General features: G+C 32.5%; 1 protein-coding gene across 1 annotated transcript in view; it reads left to right on the top strand.

The window, feature by feature from the left end:
* Nucleotides 1-23,817, top strand: part of LanB2 (laminin subunit gamma-1) — a 29,523-nt gene extending 5,706 nt beyond the window's left edge. Inside the window, exons 5-29 of the mRNA XM_068777104.1 lie at nt 345-528; nt 1,262-1,467; nt 2,289-2,392; nt 4,379-4,564; nt 7,178-7,403; nt 8,092-8,306; nt 8,795-9,009; nt 9,246-9,609; nt 10,126-10,311; nt 10,705-10,902; nt 11,282-11,451; nt 12,014-12,138; nt 12,786-12,941; nt 13,401-13,521; nt 14,553-14,737; nt 15,493-15,610; nt 15,679-15,920; nt 16,465-16,669; nt 17,805-18,042; nt 18,901-19,103; nt 20,167-20,248; nt 20,752-20,840; nt 21,403-21,532; nt 22,283-22,376; nt 22,511-23,817. Coding sequence (XP_068633205.1) covers nt 345-528; nt 1,262-1,467; nt 2,289-2,392; nt 4,379-4,564; nt 7,178-7,403; nt 8,092-8,306; nt 8,795-9,009; nt 9,246-9,609; nt 10,126-10,311; nt 10,705-10,902; nt 11,282-11,451; nt 12,014-12,138; nt 12,786-12,941; nt 13,401-13,521; nt 14,553-14,737; nt 15,493-15,610; nt 15,679-15,920; nt 16,465-16,669; nt 17,805-18,042; nt 18,901-19,103; nt 20,167-20,248; nt 20,752-20,840; nt 21,403-21,532; nt 22,283-22,376; nt 22,511-22,661 — 4,393 coding nt within the window. The 3' untranslated portion in view covers nt 22,662-23,817. The remainder of the gene's footprint in view (nt 1-344; nt 529-1,261; nt 1,468-2,288; nt 2,393-4,378; nt 4,565-7,177; nt 7,404-8,091; nt 8,307-8,794; nt 9,010-9,245; nt 9,610-10,125; nt 10,312-10,704; nt 10,903-11,281; nt 11,452-12,013; nt 12,139-12,785; nt 12,942-13,400; nt 13,522-14,552; nt 14,738-15,492; nt 15,611-15,678; nt 15,921-16,464; nt 16,670-17,804; nt 18,043-18,900; nt 19,104-20,166; nt 20,249-20,751; nt 20,841-21,402; nt 21,533-22,282; nt 22,377-22,510) is intronic.
* Nucleotides 23,818-25,830: the final 2,013 nt, after the last annotated feature.

The raw sequence follows: 25,830 nt of genomic DNA, 5'->3' as shown, positions 1-25,830 counted from the left end.
AAGGCTTTAATGTAATACGGTCAATAGGTGGATCATATGTACAAAAAAGTACCACCGTGAAGAGATGATCTAATCGACGTAGATGAGAAAGACTGGCGTGCCAAAGGTAGCGACGGAGAGACACGGAAGAAGAAAAAGGAGACGTTTACCCAAAGATCCATATCCACAATGAACATACTAACCATAGTTTCCATAGATGATGAATCTCATGCAAGTTTCTACCTTGGAATGTCTAAAATAGTGCATGTATTATTAATATTAAAAACATAGTGGTCAGGCAATTATTTTATGTATTGTTTATGAGAGGTATTGTTGACTGAATGTACTACATGTAATGCTTTCAGTGTATCGTGCCGCGATACATATGGCGTTCTAGAACAGCGAGCTGCGGACCTCGGTGCGGAAACCAGAGCCTTGTGCACCAGCGAATATTCGGATATTTCGCCGCTGTCCGGTGGTAACGTCGTATTTTCCACTTTGGAAGGACGACCCTCTGGTTACACTTTTGAGAGCAGTCCAGAGTTACAGGTAAAGTTCATTACGTAAATTTTTTAACTATTTTCTGTTGACGAATACTCATTCTTTATATTTATGTTTTTAACATGATTGATTACCATTTTGGTAAGGTAGAGGTAAGGTAAAATAATTAACAAGAGAAAAGTAACATAGTTTTTTTCAAGTTGCTCGATACAAAATACAATTTTATCGGGTAGCAGGGCGTCAAAGGCGCCGAACGACTTTTTTTTAGACTTCTGCAGTAACCCAGCTCGCGGTCGAGCCATTAAATTGTAAATATAACCGTGTAGAAACACTGCCTAGCTTACTTTGCTTTGGATACTCCATGATGATCTTTGGATTGTAACTTGATCCACTTTAAACTTTAGTTTATTTCTATCATAGCTAAGTCATTATTGTATTTTCACTATAGCTAAAACAAATAGATCTTAAAAGCCATTAGTCTTAAAAACCATACAGATAGTAAATAATTTTACTCGGACATATTTATAACATAGCACATACTATTGCAACACATAGCTATTGCAACTAACGGCGCACGGTGTTTAAAGGTTGTCAAATTGCGACTAAGAGCCGGTATACGCGGCGTGGATAGGCCTTCCACAAGGAGGACCGATATAGGTAATGTCGCTAGAAGTCGTTGGATGCGGGCTGCACTATGCCTTGAAGTGGGCATCTATCAGCTGACATGATGATGATATGTATGCGGAATATAATATCATTTTGTTACTTTTATTTCTTCCAGGAATGGGTCACGGCAACCGATCTCCGAATTTCTCTAGACCGTTTGAATACTTTCGGAGATGAAATCTTCGGGGACACCCAAGTACTACAATCTTACTGGTATGCAATCGCCGACGTGTCGGTCGGTGCTCGATGCAAATGCAACGGCCATGCTTCTATCTGCGACTCCATTGAGATGCCGAATGGGTCTAGGGCCCGATCATGCAGGTAACGAATACATTACCCACGAAACAAGTTTCCATGTAATGAACTAAATAGTATTTATTTGCTAACATCTAAAAATTATAAATAAAATTCATCCTGACAATTTTCAATTAGAATCTGACACATTTTAAAGGCGAATCCAAAATTGAAAAGTGGTCCATGCCTCCCTCCAACAACCGAGTAGATCTGTCTGTTATATCAAAAAACAATACAACTTTTTTTATCTTAACCAAGTTTTTTATATGTTGATATCTCTGCTTCCGGATTTCCGGACAAAGCTATAAAAACCGTAAAAAGTTAACAGCGTCTAACATCATTCGAATTGTTTAATGTACTAATGAAAGTTTTTTTGCTTCCGTTCATGAAACAATTTCATCATAAAAGGGTATATATATCATAGGTATTGTATGATGAAATGTAAAGGAAGTAGTTTTTATAATATGCAGTCTCTAAACTGTACTCGGAATTGATGTAATATCATCATCACCATTTCAACCGTAGGACGTCCACCGCTGGACATAGAATTCTATTGCCATCTTCCATTGCCCACTCATAGTTAAATATTAAGACCGAAAAGCGGCCTGTATCTAGCATATTCTCCTCCGTGGTCTCCACCATAAGGCCGCAGCGGCCATATCTGTTCTGTGCGTTATGTGGCCTGCCCATTGCCACTAAAGCTTGCTAATCCGCTAGGCTTATACGTAATATCACATTTCCTAAATTAGATTTTAAAATATTAGACTGACTACATGTGCTATTTTAAATGTTTTACTCAAATATTGATATTTGATATGAACTAAACATTGTTTGATAACTTCGTTTAGATGCGAGCACAATACAGCTGGCCGCGAGTGTGAGAGATGCTTGGATTTTTACAACGACGCACCGTGGGGTAGAGCATCGCCTAACAACGTTCATGAATGCAAGGGTAAGTTAGAAAGAAAGAAAACTGTTAACTTAAATTAAAATTAATACTTAGTACATACTGCATTGCGGCTTAACTTTACTATAGCACTGATTTTCAACAGATTAAAATATAAACACGTAGATAGATAATTTTAACCAATTTACTTCTTCTTCTTCTTGAAGTGCCTCTCCAACTAGTGGAGGTTGGCTATCAGCTTCCTGCTCTCTTCCTTATTTTTGGTTCTGCGTAATAGCTCAGCAGCGCTGGCGATTCCGGTCCACTCTCTAATATAAAAACGAAGGAAAAACCAATTTACTAAGGTTATACAATTATGAATAAACATTGAACTACTCCATATATAGAAAAAATAAATGAGTAAATAAGAAATGGAGAGATCCTACTGTAATAGTTCGAACAATTGTTCGTCTGAGCTTGCAGTGGACATATTTCTAAACCGATGGATTGGATGCGGGCAACGCAAGGCTGGTCATCGTGGCGAACTTTGTGGAAGGCTTTTGCCTTGCAGTGATTGTCTATTGCCTGAAAATATGAAGGTTAAGGTTAATAAAACTTACAAAAATTCGTTTTGAAATTCTTACATTGGAAGACTATAGAATTCAAAAGTGTGTTTAAATTATCATAGTATTAAGTAAGAAGGAGGGGAGGGAGGGGTGAAACACGTGTTGAGTGATTTGACGATGGCAGTTGTGTAGTTCGCATTGTTTGCCGCATGCGCATTAGTCAGCGGGTTGGCGGGCGGTACACTTTGTTGCACGAATACCACTGCATGTGCGGAAATGGCTAAATATTGGTCCTCTTCTTACTTAGGATGGACTTCCGCAAGGTAACGCCTGATTCCATTAAATATATCATAGTATTACTTGACGGTATACCAAGGGTTAGGATTGTTATTCTGCTATGCGGATTGTATGAATAAAGAAAAAGGGTTGCTAAAATAGCCGTTCTTTAGTTTTAAGCTCAGCAAATATTTGGCGATTAATTTTTATTTATATATATAGATATGCCCGGCGATTGTGCGAGTATTTATTTAATTTATTTGCGTTGCGTTATCTTGTAAGACGTATCTAATTAGTTCTAATTATATTATGAAGCTATTGAAGCATTATAATGCAGTTATAATCTCTATATTTATAGAATTTTAAGCAAATATCACAACTTGCGTTCACGTATTTGTTCGTTAATTCATAAAAGATCTACAAGTCGGACTGAAAACCTTGAAAGAGTGATACGTCACATACATTCCATATATATTTGGCAATAGCTTGCAAATGTTTTCATATTTAACGGCAAGGCAATTTTGTGCACTATTCTGCAAAAAGCGAATTAAAATGTATGCATAGCAGTTGTGAACAATTTTAAGTCGATTTAATGACCTAGTTCTGTGGTATTAAGTGTTGAAATCTATTTCAAACTACCATATTTGTCTTGTACTTGTGTTCACAATTTAGTTTTATTTTTCACCTTCTGTTATATTTTATTATCAAAGTTCAACATTGCAAATACAAGTTCACGAGTAGCATGCTGAGTGATATTTTTTTTACAAACTTTTCGTTTGTTCTATTGTCCGTTTTCTATTTGATTAAACATAAATTATTTTATATTTGTGAAATGGCAACTTTGTTGGTGTTATAAAAATGTTTCCACTTTCTGTTTTTAGTATTTATATTATTAACTGCCTGTAGCGAAACCGTGTATTAAGCATATAAGAATTATGTACTATATAATTTCTAAATCATTACTTAATATTGTAATAATTATCTTACCCACAATGACTAAGAATGTATGTATTATCAAATAAAATGTAGCATTAGAAATTTGCAAGCGAATTGCATATGCATAGCTTGTAATTATATTAACCTACATTCAATGTATTTCTAATTTAAAATATAGGCTTAAGTTCAAATTTAATTATTAATTTTGACACCTATGAAATATAATTATGTTCATAAACAATAAAAGAATTGAACATATAAACTTTATTTACAGCATGCAACTGCAATGGTTTCTCCAATAAATGCTACTTCGACAAGGAGCTTTATGAGCGCACTGGTCATGGTGGCCACTGCATGGACTGCGCTGAGAACCGCGATGGTGCGAACTGCGAGCGATGCAAGGAGAATTACTTCCAGGGTAGTCAGGATATCTGCATGCCATGCAATTGTAACCCCACTGGTGAGTATCGCTTGTAAAACAAGTTACTTTATAAAGGGTTGGCTATTGCAAAATTTTTTTTTCAAAGGAAAATAAAAAAATCGTGCTTTGAATGTAATAGTGTAATTAAAAAGTAAGGAGATTTTGTCTATAGGTAAATTGGTTATTTATTCTTGAAAATAAATTTCATCCCCTTTAAAGAAATCCTCGTCCTATAAAAGGTACTATTGCCAACGTTTCCTGTCTTCGAAACAGTCTGAATAGTCTTTTTCATGTAAAACCAACAAGAACTTCATTGATTTGGTTTTTATCTCCTCAATGGCGTCAAATATGCGTATCTTATTGGCCTTTTGTTGAATAACCAGAAGTTGCATGGAACCAAATCATGCAAATTAATATTGTGGTTGCGGAAAGCGAAGAACAAATGCAGTATGACATCGTTCAATCGAGACATGACGAGTTTGAGATACAAAACATCATTCAAAATAGTTTGGGCTGAGCCAAATGATATTCCAACTTTTGACAGACGCTTGGTAAATGTTATAGATAGTCCTACCAACCTAGGAAAAATATTACCTGCCTTCCTAATGGCCGGGAATATTAAAGCACAATTTTACCTTACTTTTTGATTGCAATATTGTATAATAAGTAGTTATTTTTTATTGAACAAAGGTAGGAATGTGATTTATAGTTTGAAATTTATTTTATCAATATGCTGTCCACATTTTCGGCAAAACTCTTTTAAACGATACGGAAGGTTTTTGAAAAACATGCCTGAAGTTTAAGCTATTGGAGCGATTCCAGCTATTTCTTTCCGAATGTTTTGCTTTAATTTAGCAATTTTTTCGGAAAATTAAAAAATACTTATCTTTCGACCTATTAGCATCTCTATAGGTATTAAATGTGTGACATGTGACACCGTCATAGTCGAACCAAGTCATGGAGGTGTACTGAACTAACTCTTGAAACTTTGGTCGCAAGAAGTTATTTTACGAACTAAAGTAAACCTGTAGGCTAACCATGCAGATTACCGCTATATCAAAAGCTTAGCTTAACGCTGACGCAGTGATTATCTCTCTTATATTATATTAAGACAGCAACAGGGGGACAATCCCTGGTACGCAAACTTATTGAACATACCATCAATCCCGTTGCGGGTGGAATTTCGTGAAATCCTTCCTTAACTAACCTCTACTCCGCGAAAGGAATAATTTTCCTAAATTTCAAGCCATAATATTCCAGAGATATGAGTTGATGATCTCGATGGGCTAGTACATACGTGGAAATCTCTCATATATTCATATAGATAAATGTTGTTGCTTTTCCAACAAGCGAACAAACGTCATTCTATGTGAAAAACGTAGATGTTCAAGATTGATGTTACAAATATTCAAAGATTGTTCTTTTAATTAGCTATTGACATTTTAAATGCTAGCCGCACTGGAAATTGTTTTTTTTTTCCATAACAATGATGCAAAAAGTATTAGGAAATGTAAAAAAAATGCAATTGGTCAAGTCTTTTTCAAGTTATGGCTTGTCCAAAGGTAAATAGTAATTATTTTGTAATATTGAAACATATGTAAAAATACACATGCATACATTATATATCATTAGAATTTTTTAAATTGGAACACAGAAATACTATAGATACATTGTGATTAGTTAAAGGAGTAAAAGCTTTAAAGAGGTGAATATATAGCGCATTTGCTGTCAACTAACGTATGCTACACTCTGTACATAAATCAATGGTTTCTGAAATAATAAACAACGTAATGATAATGGAGTAAGAAAAGTATTTTAAAAATTCAAATGACTTCATATTAAAATTATTTATTGCTTACTATCTGTCCCTGTACTATTTTTACTAACAAAAGTTACTAGTCTGTCACATTTCAATATAAAGAAATAATGTTAAATATTTCAGTGTAATCACTTTATATAATGTGATGGGATATGGTTGTAACAAATGAGTTATACATTTTTTTATACTTGTTCCCCTATCTTTGGGAAGGGACTTTTTGTCTTATTAAATTTTTTTTACTAGTCTTTTCATTTTCGTTCTCTACTATCATTCTTCACACATTCTATCGTTCCATTTTTTTTACCACAATTCATTCTATCTTTCTCTTTCGTTCTAATTCTTATTCATACATCGCCTTATTTCTCTATTTCACAATTTTGTTTACATTTTTTCACATATTTATTACAGTTTTATGCTTACTCTATTACACTGTTTTACTTGTTTATTTTTGTAACATGTTTAACTCTTACTTTACAAAAACTGAGAAATGATTCCCTACTTTTGGCATCTTCTAACATAGAGGCGATATTTCCCTCATTTTTACGCCCAACCGGTATTCGGAGACGACCCGGAGTCCTCCGAATGCGGCACAGTGGGCTACTAGGTGGACCACGGTCTAGTCTACGCCCGGTTCACAGAAGCACGAGGAGACCTCCTTGAGGAGAGACCGGTGAAGGTACTCGGTGAACCCCCCGTGCCCAGTGAGAGTTATATATTAACTTCTCTAGAGCTTTTACATTCATAACCAATCACTTTGTAAAACAAGTACCTACTGCTGATGTATTCATAAAAGGTTGGCAAGAAAATAACAATACATATCTGGGATTTCTCAGGTTCCAGAAGTCTTCAGTGCAATTCCGAGGGCAAGTGTCAATGCAAGCCAGGGGTTACGGGCGACAAGTGCGACGTTTGCGCTGCAAACCACTTCGACTTTACGACGCAGGGCTGCAAACCATGCGGCTGCAATGAATCGGGATCTTACGTGAACACACCTCAATGTGATCCGCAAAGTGGTGTGTGTCTATGCAAACAGAACGTTGAGGGGAAACAATGTAAAGAGTAAGTTTGCATATATAACTACAATCGGAGTTAGAGAAATATTAGGAGGACCAGAAAGTAATGTCGTTTCTGTCGACATATTTTACAGAAAAACCGATTGATTTTTAATGCACCGGCATTGAAAATTGTATTCTAGATGGCAAAACGTTGTTGATAACGACGGTGAATATATTGAAGATTTTCTAAACAACTATTTAAAATTGTAGACATGCGAATTTAACTTAAGAAAGCTACATTACTTTCCGCTCCTAATATATACCTTCATAGTGAACTCGGTCCGCTGACCATTGCCATGTTGATTGTCAATCCTGATGTATCGACAACGTAATCATGGTCGCAGAGAAGTTGTTGGATGTAGCAGTGCAAGGCATTGTAGCGATCTTTAAAGCAGGCCTATGTCGAACAGTGGGCGCCTTTCGCGTGACATGAAAATTATAAAACCCACCATGGAAATCAAATTCAAAATACCTTAATTCAAGAAGAAATTCACATGAATTTTGTATTGTCGATTATTTTAACATTATAAGTAGTAATCTACCACTAGCTCGCAATTCTGATCTGCTAAGAAGAAAATTAACTAAGTTTTGCCTAATTTAAATGTGTCAGTTTGATTGTATTCCACATTAATTTAATTTTTTTAACAATCAGGTTATGTAAATAGCACCAATAACCCTATATTTTCTTCCAGATGTAAACCCGGGTTCTTCAATTTAGATCTTGAAAATGAGTTTGGCTGTACACCCTGCTTTTGCTTTGGTCATTCCTCGCAGTGTAGCTCAGCACCCAAGTACCAAGCAAGTGAACTTACGGCACATTTTATACGTGATGCTGAAAAATGGGGCGCAGAAGATGACCAGAAGAGATCAGTGCCTTTAATGTTTAACGCTAATGCACAGAACATTGGTAGGTATTCCAATTTCAACAAATCATTGTGCATTACAAATCATACTGAAATGTACATATTCACTAACCATAGAAAATTAATTATAAAAAAACACATATTTAATAAAAGTATATTAATTTCCTGTGATATTATTGCTTTTTGTCACTTTTATGTGACTGTGTGTAATCATGAAATGAATTTATAAATGACAGTTAAAAACTGTGGTGATCTTATTTTTTCTTTGCACAAAAATGTCAAAAAAAAGAAATAATTCTATTCTGAGATTAGCCACTGTTCCATCCATCATCTCATCTCGCTCGCCTCATCATCCAGTTCAGCTTTATATTGATTTAAAGTAAAACCTGTATAAATCAAAAAGTGAAATTTGACTTATAAATTGCTTATTGTAATAGAATATATTTTAAATATAGCTAGATGACATTTGTTTATAATAAACAATAACCTACATTAAACTGTATACAATAAAATTTTAATTTTTGTATTTTAGCTGTGAAGTCAAAAGGAACTGAAATAGTTTACTTTGTGGCATCCAATCTGTTTCTCGGTGATCAAAGACCTTCATACAACCATGACCTCAAGTTTAGTTTGCGTCTAGGAGAGAATAGAGGTTATCCATCGTCACAAGATATAATATTAGAGGGCGCCCGTGCATCCGTATCAATGAATATTTATGGCCAGAACAACCCTGAACCATCTGACCAGGTAAGGCATTGAATATGTATCTATAAATAAATGCTTGGTGAGTTTAAGTTATGTTTTGATGTTTAAGAAACTGCGGATCTTATTGTAACTTCCTAAATATAATGTGATTTTAAAATTTCCTTCCGAAACCATATTGTGTTTTCTTAAAAATATTGCCAAAAATTATATTTTGAAGCATTCGTAAATTTGACGATTATATTTGTTATATAGTCACAAAATAGATATTTTTATTTTAGATTCAAGAATATACATTCCGTCTGCATGAAGATCCCCGTTATGGATGGACTCCAACTCTTTCAAACTTTGAATACATGTCAATACTTCAAAATCTAACCGCAATTAAGATTAGAGGAACATACAATAAAGGTGGAGAAGGATATATGATGAGCTTTAAACTTGATACTGCTAACATTGGAAGAGAAAAGGGATCAGCTCCAGCGAATTGGGTAGAAAAATGTTCATGTCCAAAGGCTTATGTGGGAGATTATTGTGAAGAATGTGCCCCTGGGTTTAAACATGAACCAGCAAATGGAGGGCCTTATTCCACTTGTATCCCATGTGATTGTAATGGACATGCTCATATTTGTGACACAGCAACAGGTAACCAGACGATGCACTTGTCATGTATTATAGCAGAGCTTCCCAACACTTTGTTGTTCTTGTATCTTCCCGTACTTGCATTTTGTACTGTAATGTAGTTACAAATATATAATTATAATATTTATACAAGTTAACTGTTCTCAATAATCGCAGTATTTTTGTCAGTGTCATTATAATTTTGACCAATGGCTAATGTGACCTACCAGTGGGAAATTGTTACATCTCTATCTAACAAAAATATAACTTATATAGAGTTTTCATACACAATGACTATTAAAATAGAAAATTAAAATTTAATATGAACGCCTACACAACTATATACACGTTCACTTTTCACATAGGCTTGTACCCTTAAAATAGCAATTTTTAAGCATAATAGCAAAAGCCCATGTAAATAAAAGTTAAACTATCACTCATTATTTCATCTTATTACTCATTTAAAAGCTATTTACTTATTATAACTTGTCTCCATTCTTTCGATATTTAAATTTTGAAATACTGCGCTTTGTATTTCAGGTTTTTGCATATGTAAACACAACACAACTGGTAGCAATTGCGAGCTATGTGCAAAAGGCTTCTATGGTAACGCTATAGCGGGAACACCTGATGATTGCAAACCATGTCCATGCCCAAAAGACAGCGGCTGCATTCAGTTAATGGATCAGAGCATAGTTTGCACAGATTGCCCAATGGGATATGCAGGTAATGTTTTTTATTCAATGATATAAGTATATTTATTTTAATTTAATTTTATGGAATAACTAATATTCAACATTTATATGTAAAAAGGTTATCATATCAAACCCTATATTTTATTATACAGAATATCACAAATTATAGGGATTCTTTTACATAAAATTGTGATAAAATTAATGAATCATCATATTTCTAGAAACTATGTGTTTTAGAAAGTTTGACAAATAAAGCTTTTTAACTGTCAAATTACTATTTTGTGTTATCAGATAAAACTGAATGTAGGTTATAGTCATGTGCAGACAATTGTATTTTTATTATTTTGCAATTCATTCTATTGACCAAAACATTGAACTGTTGCAATGATTTAGGATATTTAATGTAAACATATTCTTGTTCCAGGACCAAAATGTGAAGTATGTGCGGACGGTTTCTTTGGTGACCCTACTGGTCAATTTGGACCACCAAAGCCATGTGAGGAATGCCAATGTAATGGCAATGTTGACTCGAATGCTGTTGGCAATTGTAACAGAACAACGGGAGAGTGTTTAAAGTGTATCTATAATACGGCTGGCGAACACTGTGATAAATGTTTGAATGGTGAGTGGTGATTGATGTGATTCTAGTTTTATAGATTAAATTCAGCAAATAGTTTTAATAATAATAAAATGAAAAAAATTATAATTATTAGTTTAAGTGCCATGGCTAATTAAAATTAGTCTCAATGTTTCATGAAATAAATGTGTTCTTTTTGAATTATTAAACTAGTATAAAGTGTATGTTTTACATTTGTAGTTACAATGGCAATCTGTGCCCCTTCATTTGAAGCAGAATATTGGAAATTGTACATTTTAAAAAAAAAGTGACTTGTCTCAAAGAATTTTATTTGATGTTGTATTGTGATATGTCAACGGGCTGGTTTTCCTGAATAACCAATAGTTATTATTTATTACTTACTCCCTATAATTGTTTATTAAAGGATTTTATGGCGATGCATTGGATCAAACAAAGAAGGGCGACTGTAAACCTTGCCAATGTTATGAAGCTGGGACACTGGAGAGTGCAGATGGTCCTCCCCTATGTGATGGTCTCACTGGTTACTGTTCTTGTAGAGCACATGTCATCGGTAAAAACTGCGACAAATGTGAGGTAAGTGATTCAAAATACTTCCGCAGGGAATTGTGATGTTTCATTGCTAATAGACTACGAACCGGAAGCGGCGTGGGTTGAACCGCCACTAGGAGAACGGACGACATTGTCAAGGTCGTTGGTCAATCACAGTAATCTTTGGCAGAAGGCCTATGTCTCACATTACTGTACATAAATTTCACTGAACTTTCTACTTGTAAATGTGAGCCTCCGTTTGGGCATGTATTGATATACCACTGTACAAAGGGCTTATATGATGTTACCTAGCATATATAGCTAACAGATATATCTAAAAAAAAATGTTTATGAAAGGGATACTGTTTAGGCTAACTTATGACTGGTAAAAATTATTCAGCAGTAGTTGAGAAAGGCAGTCTTCTATCTTTCAGGTTACAGTTCAACTTGTCTGTGTTTAGAAAACTTTACCTAATTTAAATGGCTCTACAACACAATATAGTTTGAGTTATTTGTAAAATAGTTATATTAATACGCAAGGAACACCTCACATTAGGAACTGGGAGAGATTTCATTCTTTAATGAAAACCGTATATCTTTATTTCAGGATGGTTACTATAACATTGATTCCGGGGAAGGTTGCATTCCATGCCAATGTAATTTGGAGGGATCACACAACTCCACATGTAATGCTGTTTCTGGGCAATGTTATTGTAAACCTGGTATTGATGGGTGAGTACCTTTTAGTAAAGAACACATTTTTCTTTTCACAAACATTTTTTTGTAAATTTTAAGTCTTAAAACCAAATGGTTGGTTGCTGGCTTTCATATTTAATATTTATGACATTCAAATTTAAAATGTTTATTTATGAAATTAATAAAAGTTTATGTGTATTTATAAAATAGCTTAATATCAGGTGACGAAATCAATAGTATAATATGGCTAAACTAAAAGTTTATAAAGTTTTAATTTCAACAGTGATTTCATTATTATAAATGTTAAATATCTCATAAATAAATAACTTATATTTATTTCATCTTTATAAAACCTAATAGGACTCATATGTAGGTAAATAGTCTTGTTTTCAATATATTATTAACATAAAACGTGTTAAGTTTTTTAATATAATATGGCAATATAATAAATACATTTGAAATTTAATATTGTTTATAAAATTAGAGTGTTTACAAGGATTGCCCTCTTTAATTTATGGATACGTTTATGTGAGTTTAGTTTAGTAAGAAGACTATTATTTATTTATAATTAGCGCATCGCTCCAGAATATTATAAGGATAACATATACACTATAATTATATATTCATCATTGATTTCCAAAAGCTTTACATTTTTCTCATTAATGTTATTTTAATTTATTTAGCAAGCACTGTGATCGTTGCCGAGCGTATCACTACGGATTCTCAGTGGAGGGATGCAAAGACTGCGATTGCGACGAATGGGGTTCAACCAATTACCAGTGTGACGTCAGTGGACAGTGCTCCTGTCAAGATAACGTGGAGGGGCGCAGATGTGATAGGTAACCTTTTTGGAAAAGATGAATAACCTCTCGAAATTGAAATATTGATTGCCAGCAAGAGTTAATACTAGAAACTGTATCAATTACCTATTTAGTTAAAGATGATGTAATTAATTTTAAAACACGGTAATCCTAATATTTAAATCAATTTTCTTGCAATATTATTAACGTTGTTATTTTTAAAACTATTAATTTAAAGATGTAATGTGAGGGTGTAGAGATCCATAATTATATCCCTCTGAAGCTTTTACACTATAACCAATCTTCATATATAAGGTTTTCTATATTTTTTTGTAAAAGTGTTTCTATTTAGGAAGTCAATGTAATATGCAGATACTTGCTTATAAACTTAATAGTGAATTTTGTAGAGCCAAATGGAATATAAAATTCCATGGACAAAACAATGACATCAGTTTTAAAAGACAGTTCATTGCAACTTTATTTTTCAAATACACTCAGGTGCATGGAAAACAAGAAACGAAGAGCTGATGGCCAAGGATGTGAGGACTGCCCACCATGTTATAACTTAGTTCTTGACGCTGTCAACGACCATCGACAAAAGTTAAAGGAATTAGATGAAGTATGTTTTTTTCACATGACCAAACTTTATTATTACTTTAAAAATGATTTCTTGGTAATTAAATGTCTCATGATCAGATTTGAAAAATTCTACAACAATGTTAGAGTTGATATAATATCCGGCGTTTGATTTGACAGAAAGGGAATTTAACTTTTTATAAACACAATCGCTCTTTATTTTTCTACACATAAGAACGCTCTACAAAATCAAATGGTTTTACAATAAAGAAGTACTCTTCTGTTTTTTTTGTGCCAAATCAAGTGCCGGGTAATATATATTTATCTTTCACCTAGAGAAGTTGAAGTTCTTATTTTCATGCTGCAATCTGTTAATTGTACATAAGTTATGTATCCTCATGTCAAATATGTAATTTATTATTTTCTGTTTTATTCTTGTTATTGGCGTTTTTATATTGTTTATATTTATATTTACGAATGAAAACTGACCCCTCCCGAGTCTTGGAACTAAACCAATTTTGAATTTGAAATATTTAGTCTTCAATTACTGATAATACAAATTGACTTCTAGTTCCCAGCAGCCAACTGTTCTTGGCTATGGTAGAAACTAGGGCAATAGCAGGCATATCTGAAATGTGGTCTCTTCTTACATTGGGTTTTTTAAGAAAGCTCAAGGTCAGCCAGAGAGCAATAAAGAGGGCTGTGCTCGAAGTTTCGCTGTGAGATCGAATCAGAAATGATAATAGAGATCGAATTGCTCGTTCTGAAGTGGCTGTGGGTGAGGTACATTGCTCGTACAATCGGTAGCTGTTGGGGCCAACAGGTTCTCGAGTGGCAACCACAAGTCGATAGACTCTGCGTGGCTCTGGATAGGCCCACCATTAGGTAGACCCTTCTTAGAGAAGGTCGTGGGTAGTAAACGAATGCGGGCAGCGCAATACTGGTCATGTTGGCGATTTTTGGGTAGGCCTATCGGCTGAAAATAAGAGAAGAAAAATGTATTGCACTGCTTTGTGTAAATATTTATGAATACTGAAAATTATAATAATAAATTATAATAAATTATTATTTCAGATTTTGGCGAAGATTTCCAAAGCGCCTACTGTAGTCGAGAACGCAGATTTCGATCAAGAGCTTCAACGTGTTCGTGCTGAAATAGAACGCTTGGTTCAAGACGCACAAGCAGAGATCGGGGGAGGTCCTGGATCCAGCCTCACCAGTAATTTGGCAGAATTAGCAGATAGATTAGCTGACGTCAGGTTGGTATCAAAATAGAAGTAATATACTAAATAAAGTATTACCTAAAAAATGAAACCGTGAATAAATAGTAAAATTGAGATTAAGTGATATTGTGAATAAAAACACACATTCTATACAGAAGCAAGTATATTAGGGGGACTAGAAAGTAATGACGCTTTCTTAAGTTAAATTCACATGGTTACATTTTAACTAGTTTTTATTTCTAATCAACAAAATATTCACCTTCATTATCAACAACCTTTGCCATCTAGTATACAAATTTTCAATGTCGGAGCGATAACAATCAATCATTTTTGTAAAATATTTCGACAGAAACGACATTACTTTCCGGAACCCCTAATACGTAGCTTTTTAATTTTATCATTAAAAATATCTATTTCTTTCTAACAAACATAACATGATATGGTTTACTATAAAGTTTACATGCCTCACCGGTGAGTGGTGACCATAATTAGTTCGTTGTGTAAGCAAGACAGCTATTGAAAGGAGGCATAGCAATTTTTTTATTTATTTATTTATCTAACCACATACACTCAAAGTTTTAAACAGAATCATTCATTAGTATTAATGAGGGGTTGTAGAATTAATTTAAAACAGACATGTATGAAATTTGGCCGCCAAAAGTGGGAGTTTTAAACATTAGATTAGTTATTAATGGTTATAATGTGTTATAAAATACCTTCGTTTTACTAAATGTCAAATCAATTGTAGCACAAATAAATCTAAAATTAAATTTTAACTCTTTTTTTTTCAGAAATATGTTGTATAAGATTGAAGACGAGAGCTACGAAGGAAATGAATCTGTAGAAAGAAGCAAGGGCAATGTTTCTAAAGCCGAGGACACCATTGAAGCCGCACAGAAGGAAATTAATGTATGTAATAAATTCCTTACCTATTTATGTTTTTTTTTCTCAATATTAAAGTTAGTTTTTCTTTGTAGAGCGCTTTAGAGTACCTTGATGGAGAAGGAGCAGCAGCTTTAGCCAAAGCGCGCAATAGATCTGATCAGTTTGGCAAACAGTCCGTAGACATGTCAGCATTGGCCAAAGAATCTCGTCTTCTAGCAGAGAAATTAGAGAATGAAGCGAAGAATATTCGAGAAATCGCTGAAAAGGCATTTAATACTTCGCTGCAAGCTAACAAAATTGCTAAAGATGGCATCAATAAACAAGCTAATATAAGGTAAATTCAACGTTACTTGCAATTATCACTTTTATTGGTTTTTCAGTTTCTTCAGTGTACTATAAGTAAACAAGTACACTCTATATGTGGACGTTCTATGGAAATGTTCTTTATTCGCAAGATATGATTACATTGAATACAATTAAATGAAAATAAGGAAGCATTTACACCGTCTTGAAAACACAATATACAATTGGTGGTGTTACAACTTCTACAAACATAAGCCATCCTTAACTGTATTCATTTGCTTTTTGTAATATTGTTCAAAATCATAATTTACTACTTAATATCTGTAAAACTAAACAGTTAATGGTGAATTTGGGAACTTAAAAAATTAAATTTTTTTGGACACTAATGAAAATGATAATACCTATAATTATCGATATCTTTCATCTGTCAATAAAACTCTTTTGAGAAGGTTGTACTAACTTTTTAAATATATAAAGACTATATTTACATACATTTGCATTTAAAGTCTTAGAAGTTACTTGAAATTGATTACATAAATGTAAATATTAATAATACTTTTACGTTACGTTTTCAGTAACGAAGTTCAAATTCTTGCTAATGAACTGAATGCCGCATCTGGAAAACTAAGCAGTATGGTAGAATTAGCAGACCAAGCACTGATGAGGGCAAAATCTGTTTATGATGACGCATTGGGTCTCTACGCAGAAGTGAATACGACATTATTGCCAGATATTAAGCTCAGTAAACTCCGCCGTGATGCATCTGAGATGAATAGAACAGTATGTATTCTCATGTTTTAAGAAATAGAAGGTTTTTGGGAATTTCTAAGAGTATTGTATGCTTTTATTTTACAATGACGCTTTGTCAATATAATAACGTCATATAGTGTAGCCATATTCATTGTACTAAATCATAACTCTCCTTTTCGTGCTACCGGCTCTGTCGAATAAGTATTGATTTGTTATGCGCATGTTCTCTCCACGTAGTATAAGCCGATGATGTCTCGCATCACGACGACGTGGAAAACGTAGTGTAAAAGTAACGCTTACGGATTTCTGTTTATTTCTTCGTTCTCTTTGTACTGTTCTACTTCTACTCTTTTGTAACCTTCTGTTATGCTTCTGTGTCGTGTATCTGAACTGTATAGACTTATAAATGTAGTAATTCTTTAATACGAAACGTACTACAGTAGTAACTGATCATGGTGTGGATTTCTTAAGGGGTCGAATCAGGGATGTGAATATCCATAGACGAACGAAAGTAACATAGCCCAGCGGATTTATGAGTTGAAGTCGCAGTTCACTGAAGAGATCGCTGCTGGGATCTTAAAGTTCTGGAGTGGAAACCACAGACCAGTAAGCGCAGCATAGAATGCGGAGGACGTTCGTTACAAGGTGAACAGACACTGGGGCTTCCTACAATGCAGTCGCCTTCCAACTAGTGATATTTTAGGGGGAGGCATATGTCAATGTCTTTTATATATATATATACATGCTGACTAACAGTAACATGAAAGTTAAAATATTGAAGAAGTAAAGATTTGTAGTCATAGAAAGAACACGATAGGGTTTGGAATGGTTTGGGCAAAAAATTTCAACATTGATTTTTAACTGGCTACACACCCGCAAAACTCACTTTGAAAGAACTTAGTGAAATACGTTGAAACTTGATGTCTACGCGGTAAAACTAATAATCCTACCACACTTTGAGTCTCTAAGCCTTATGGTTTTGTCAGTACAATACTTCAAATCACCTTTACTTCATGCACAGCTAGATTTGTGTGCACGTTTCAAGTTCCTAGTTTTTAAATTGCTTTGTTCAATTTGTTAACGTTATTATTATATTAGAAGTAAAAGGCTGCTACACATTTTATCATGTAAGTGTCATCAACGTATTGTATGTTCTGTCTAACAGATTGATGAAAAAGCGGCTGAGCTAGACCAGTTAATGAACAATAATGAGGAGACACTTAACAATTTGGATGAAGCCATTCGTAAAGGAAGAGATTTGTTAGACCAAGGTCATGACAGGCAGGATGAACTTAACGATCTTCTAGCCAAGCTTGATGAGCTACAGGCACAGGCTAAAAACGACGTCGAACTGACCAAGGCAACTTTAAAAGAGGCGAATGAAATTTATAAAACGCTGAAAGGTATTTATTGCGCAAATTCACCATACATACCATTTGACTCACTTATATATCTAGGTAAACATAATATAATCTGTTAGGCTATGTATTTCATTTAAGGTATATTACTATCCACTAAGTACCATTTACTGTGACCACTGGTCTAAATAATGAAGTCATTCTTTAACTTAATCTACATGAGTTCCACAGCATCCTAAAGCAAAAAAGCCCGCAACAAACACAGCCGGAATTTTTTTGTGGTCACTTACAATATTCTTAATATAGTAGTAGAACGGTTTATTCCAAGTTTATATCATTTCAAAATCCTTCGCTCTGTGATATTAATTGAAAACAAATGTTTGTTTAAAATAAAAACCTGAAATATTTGTAAAAATAATATCAAATACATTTTGATACAAAAACAAGACAAGGCAAACTTATTCACGTTATGTTTAAATACAAATATATATATATATAAGTATTTATTACTAATTAAAACATTAGTTCTGAAGAAACAGATATTGTAGAACTTTATCTCTCTGTTATGCATTATGTAGTTATTTTAAATTAGTTTAATTTATATTATTCCTCTATTATTCAACTATATTTAGACACTTAATGTTAACTTAATCTAGAATAGTAGACTTGTCTATCTTTAGTATAATATATATGCAGGCAACTTAAATCAGCTTGGCACTCGGACCTCTTTAATAATTTATGATCTAAGAGTATGTAAAAAATCAATGTTACTTATAATTTAATTAGCAGACATTGTAATAAAACTCTATTTTTATTAAGAAAAACAAAATTGTAGTAGAGAAATTAATACGAGAATATATATTTTTTACTATCTTTAGGGGTAATTGTTGAAATATTTTACAGAATTTAGTGATCAAGTGGCAGAATCTCGTCGCCTGGCAGAGCAAGCCGCTTTAGATGTTCCAGGAGTACAATCCAAGGTCGCTGCCGCTGAGGAGAGCATCTCTAGTATTACAGAAGAGTTAAACACTGCCAGTGATAAGGCCAAAGAGGCTAGAGATTTAGCTCAACAGGCTCAGAAAGAGTACGCTGATAAAGCATCTGAGGTAACAAATTACTACTGATTTTTTTGACACAGATATAATGTAAACCAAAATGAAAATATTCAATGAAATGAATTCTTTTTTATTCTTATTTATATATAATATAAATAAGAATAATAATAACCTGATGATATTAATTTAGATTCTACTTACATAAATAAATAACAAAGCTCTAGTTGTGATTAAACATTCAATACATTAACATATTTATAAAGTGATAAACAGTATTTATTAAAGTTGAAAGTACTAAATAAATACAATGTATTGTTTTTTTTTTTTAAAATGGGGTTAAGGTGTTCTTAATGAACAAAAACTCCTGGGATGCTAACAGTCGAGTAATATTACAAACTACAACTGTCTTTACGTTTTAATAAGCTATTACCTTGACTATTATTATTATTATTATTAAATCCGTCTCTATTAAACTTAGTATGTCAATACTTTTGTTATTTACACTCGTTATTACTGTAAAAGTTTTAAAGAGGCGTATTTGCGGTTACGTACTATCCAAAAATGGTTTAATAATAATAATATGTAATGATCGAGTATATAAAATAAATATATAGTATTCTATTCCTTTTCAAAATTCGAATTACTACATACTAAAATTAATTATTTTTTACTATCTGCCCCTGGACACTTTTAGACATTGTCGGGCTGTCGCATTCCAGTAAAATGAAAAAAATTAATGTAACATATTTCGGAGCGTACATTTTTTACAGGGTGATTGGTTCATAGGTGTATACATCTGAATTTTTGGGCTCTTAGTTTATAAATATAACCGCCTAAATTGCTATAAGTATGATTACTCTGGCAGTTCCTCGAAGGATCCAGAGGATGAATTTGTATATTAATATGCATATTCTGGCCTATCTTTGATCTATGCAAGGCTGTATACATTTATCATCTTTAAAATGTTTATACTGTTTTCATTCTATTTAATCGAAATAATAATTCTTCTGATTTATGTGAATTACAAACATTAGTTAATGCATAAATAAAAATAAATGAATGCAGCTTTAAAACAACTAAAGACTGGTAGTAATGATTCTTTTTTGTAACACAGGCAGCACACGAAATACGCAAAAAGGCATCGACATCTCGCATCGAAGCTGGTAAACTTAGAGATGAAGCTGATAAACTATCGAGTAAGTAATTTTCATTTTTACACATAGATATCACTTTCCGAATGTTTATTTATTTAAGTATAATTGGAATTGTTCCTCATAGCAGACCTTATATAGGTAGTTACAAGCATTCCCTACGAGTCAACAAAGAGAGGCACAGATAACCAATAGACATGTTTGTAGATTTAGAAGAGATTGAAAACACGCAATCTACACAACAGATAAGAAAAATATTGTTTCGTTTATGTAATTAACAATAAATACTTCAATAGGAGGATATGTATTCATTACAAGTTGTATTTGAGATGCCAGTTTACACCAAATATAGCTGATTGATGTTTGTGAAAAGACATTATAAAATGAAAACAACTCTGTCAGAAAAGTGTTTACGTAAATCATTGAATTTCGCTACGACTCTACTAGAATATTATAGAAAAAAATATGTAATAGAATATTATTTGTAATATAAAAAAATATTAATTACATAAATATTAATTAAAACAAAAATCTATTTTTATTTACAGCACGAGTTAAGGGAACCGCGAAACAAATTGAAGACCGAGAGAAACAAGCAGAGGAGAACATGCAATTAACTCGTGATGCTAAAATGAAGGTAAAATAAATTTTTATTATTGAATATAATTTGTAGTAGTAATTTTTTTTTTCAAAGTTACTTTTAAATTTCATATTCCCAAATCGTATTTAGTCAGTAATTTGATTTGATTTTGTGTAATTATCACGATTTTTTTATGTAATTAAAAATAATCCGAATTAACTTATAATAAAAAAGTATCTTGATACGAATTACATAATATTATCTTTTTTAACTATAAATAATGTGTATTAATGGCAACATTGAACAATTTCATTTACATGCCATGTTTTCTATAAATTAAAAATTAAGTTCTTTTGCGCGGGAAATTAGAAATAGATATTTATTTTCGAGTAATTACACATTATTGGGAAATAAATACCTATTTCTTACTTACCTATTATATAGAAAAATGATAATATATACGTACGTATATTTTATCATCTTTATATTGAATTAAACGTGAGAATTAATGTCAAATAAGAAAATGTGTATGATGGTTAGAATTTTTAATATTAGTCTTACTGTAGTGTCATTTTCGCAAGCTTTGATATTTTATTGATATCAAAATAACTTGTTTTAGGTTGGTCAAGCTAATACCGACGCCAGGGAGGCCGAGAAACAAGTGTCTAAAGGTTTAGAAGATTTAAAAGTTATTATGGACGAATTACTCAACCTCCCCACTTTGGATGACGAGGCTTTGAATAGACTACGTAAGTATTCCTACATTAAGGTTAATTTTTGTGACTGAAGATGCCACAACACTTCAAAATTTTTTTGAGTAGCTCGTATTATAAATTATAATAATATGGAATAGAATCGTGCACAGACATCAAAAATCTGTATATATGTTTATATATCAGTCATCGTAATAGTATCAAGTACAGATCAAGTGGTATCAAATCAAGGTAAAAGAATATTAAGCTTTATACCCTATAATTTCTTAGGCAATCGGCCTTCTTCCTCTTCTCGGCCGATAGATGCTCACTGCAAGGCATCACAGGCTTTCAATAGATCGCCACGATGATGTATCTTACGCTGCTTGTGTCGGGGGGTTATTTATACCCATATATACGTTACATTACTGCACGGTCATTAACACAATATTATGTGTTTACCATATGTTGGTACATTTTTAATACTATGTGTAGATAATTTAATAAATGTTTTAGATAATTTATAGAATATACTATTTCAACCTTTTAATTATATTACCATTATCGGGACACAAGGTATAATATAAATAACCTGTATTTAGGTTGTACGATTTTGAAGTTTATTTATAATATACACATTCTCAATTTCTAAGAAATGTGATGCTATTATATATGATAAACTTGATGAGTCCCTGTATGAGACTTAATAATTTAAATATTGAACCATCTCACAGTCCTTAATGTATAGGTTACAGTTCTTGATTGTTGCGAAGTAAATAAATCTATTTGTATTAAATACATTTTCAGAAAAAAGTCTTGATGCAGCCGAGAGCGCTCTACGTGCAGTGGACTTGGATGGCAAAATAAAATCTTTGACGGAGGCCAAGAATAATCACCAGAGGTATATATCATTTTTAACAGCGATATATTCTTTATTTTTTATATTCTTGTTTCATACCTAAGAATGAAAGAAAATACTGTGAAGTAATCTTTTATTTTGTTATAAATAATTGTTATTAATTATTTTAATTAAAGATGGATGAAACAATATCAAGACGAGCATGATCATCTTCGCACAGAAGTGGACAATGTAAAGGATGTATTAAATCAACTACCAGAAGGTTGCTTCAAGAGAATTGTTCTGGAACCCACCGAGGGACCTAGTAGACCGGCTAATTTTAGGTAGAGTTTAGGAAGCCATTTTTAATTTACCGAACCATAAAGTGCCTACATCTGCTTGATTTGAGAAAGCAATAGATTATTGTAATATTAGTTTGTAAGTTTTATTTCTTCTAAAATCCTCTGAAAGGTTTAATCGTTTTAATATGAGGTAATATCACAATATTATAATTTAAAACTAGAATTTCACTGTTTAAGTAATTTTGAACAATATGTATATTATTTTTAAAATAATGTATTCTTTATCCAATACAGATAATTAATTTGTCTGATATTTATTATATATATATATATATATAGAACAATATGAATGTTTATTCTGCAATTTTCAAATCAAAGTTATTTGCTATGTATATTTATAAGTCGAAAATGTATGCTTAATACAGAGATTGGAATTACGAATGCATATTTGCCCAGTTATCATAGCTAGAAAAGTATGGAGATGGATTCGAAAAAAATGGGACTAAAACTTGTGGATACCCATCTACCGGAATTCCCTGTTTACATTTGTCTTTGCGGTGTTAACAAGTTGAATATATATTATATTTTGTAAAATTGAAAAATATCTGAATTTTTTCGATACAAACATGATCTCCATATTTATCCAACACTTCATTATAGGGTAATATACATTCACAAATAAACAATCACTATTTATTACATTCTTTATTAACATTGACTCTTTTATATGTATTAAAAGTATTATGACTTTCAATAATGGAAATATTTGATCAATAATAAAAAAACAGTTTTTTTTTATTACTTTAACAAAGCTGCATTTATTTTCTTGCATTTCTCGTGCTTAGTATAAAGATTTTCTGTAAGCGTCTAATATATATTAAGTCTATAATAAATCTAGATAAGTGATATGTCTATTGTGTCGTGCCATATGTTATATGTTGGTACAAATTGTAAATATTAATAACTAACTCGACTATGTACTAATATATATATATATAAATATTTCTTTTTCATAATATATTACAACGAAATAACTTTTTTTTTCAATATCACCAAAGAATGATGATGCGGTAATTATTTTAAATATATTTTTTTAACTTTAATTGATTTCATGTATTCACTAACACATAACTAATATTGTGTGAGATTAAATATAACATATTGTAGCTTATTTATTTGTAATACAAAATATTGAAACTGAATATGAGGTTTTATTTACATCATTTTCAACCTGGTCAGGATATGGAATGTTTAAATTCAGAGATGCAATACTGGAGTTATTTGAAGGTAACGTTTACTACATGATCATTGGGAACCACATGGTGTTGTTGAAGTTAGAAAAATCTTTTTTCTATTTGCTTTATTTCGTATTATTTTAATACTCATTATTATTATTGAAGTATATCAAATTGTGTAATAAATATTAGAGTATATTATGGAAATATATACCAAAAAATAAATCAACTTGAGCAGTGGCAGTCCAGTGGTAGAGGATTGAGACATGCGATCGTAGCTAACGGGTTTGATTCCCAAGATACAATATTTTATTGTTCACACTTTGTACATTAATTGTATAGGATTGCCCCTGCTCAAAACAAGTTTTCGATGATAAGCAACAGCTTTCTCTGCGTACCATAAAACCACACTGCGGTCGCCAACCCGCCTGCCAATCGTTATGGTATATCCCCCATAGATATCTTTGGGGGAGGCCTATACCTTGCAGGGGCTGAAACGATGAATAAAGTTATTTCCATTAGTGCAGTTTATCCACAACGACTGATTATATAGTACTTCCTATAAAAAATAGATTAGGAAAATATTTTAAAAAGAAATTTTCGCAAAAAAAATCCTGGTAGCATAAGGACTGCTTCTTTATGATATAAATCTTTAGGAATTTATGAGGGAGGCCAATGTCCAACAGTGGACACCCTACAGCTGAAATGATAATGATGATGACGAAAGAGGTCTAGATTAAGTGCTCTCTTTGTTATTTAAGTCCCGGTGACGTTGTCAATAGCATATCAAAGAATAATGCAATAACAAAATTATCAATGACAGCTTGGACTGAAGTTCTGTTCTTGAGTAGAGGTACGAATATTTACGCTTAGGGTTTTAATAGTAGGCATACCAAATGGAACATCATCCATAGCAATAACCGGGGAATAGCCTATATGATCTCTCAGACCAATGAAAGTTCGAAGTCGTGGCACCTTCAGAACCCAAGAAGTATTCTGAAATAGAAGCATGTATTATACACTTCATGTATTAAACATTATCACCTTCAAGGGAAGGAATCACTCTATACAAGACATCACGGTAATGGATGATCCTACATCATTGACCAGACATAAAAATAAAAAAACTCGGTTTTGACTTTATTGTTACTTAATTTGGTGATCGCACTCCCGGACCGCACGACAATTAAAACAGCATTTAACAGTTGGTAAATAGTCCAAACAACTTCATAAAATTCATTATCAGAAATAAAAATTAAAATGAAATGTAAACAAAAGTTATATACGAATCAAATAAACTGTGATATTGTAATAATCTGTGATCAAGGGATTAGAACGAGGGGAGAAAGGTGTGTCATGTGTGGAAGTGGATATGAAAGAGAAGGGAATAAAGAGATTGTGAAGATGAATGAAATGAAAAGAATATTTATCTAATAATGTAAAGTCCCTGCACCAAACACGGTAGCGGAATTATAAAAATTAAAATTAAAAAACAGAACTTTGAAAAACGCCGATTCTTGATACAAGCCTTGAACATGACGTGGATATCTCGATAGGTGTACTCAGAACACCTATATAATCTATCGCTAAGAATTTCTGGAAGCAGATCTCAGCGAAAGATAACTTCCGATATGCTTTACCAGACGATGTATGATGGCTTGTGTGATACTATACTGTTTTACTATAGTCAATTAATCTATTTTGAAAAATGCGAAAAAACCAAAGACGTTTTTTTCTATTATAAAAATTTATTAGATTCTTGATATTTTCTCAGCCAATTTTTAAGAGTAATGGTAAAATAAATTTTTAGGAGGTAAAATATGAAACTAATTTTATATAAAAAAAATAAGTTTCCAATAAATGTTAAAATTAAATGTAATTACTTATAGCAGAGTTCCAGGTGTTTCGTCTTATTTTATTAACCACATTTGCCATAACACATTTAGTTTTAAAATAGAAAAACGTATTAAATTAATGCAT

Source organism: Battus philenor, unplaced genomic scaffold, assembly GCF_028537555.1.
Source record: "Battus philenor isolate CCGP_79_NKW_IND1 unplaced genomic scaffold, ilBatPhil1.0.hap1 SCAF_1, whole genome shotgun sequence".
NCBI lineage: Eukaryota > Metazoa > Arthropoda > Insecta > Lepidoptera > Papilionidae > Battus > Battus philenor.
Note: the sequence above shows the minus strand (reverse complement) of the source record. Positions and strands in the feature narration are given on the sequence as shown.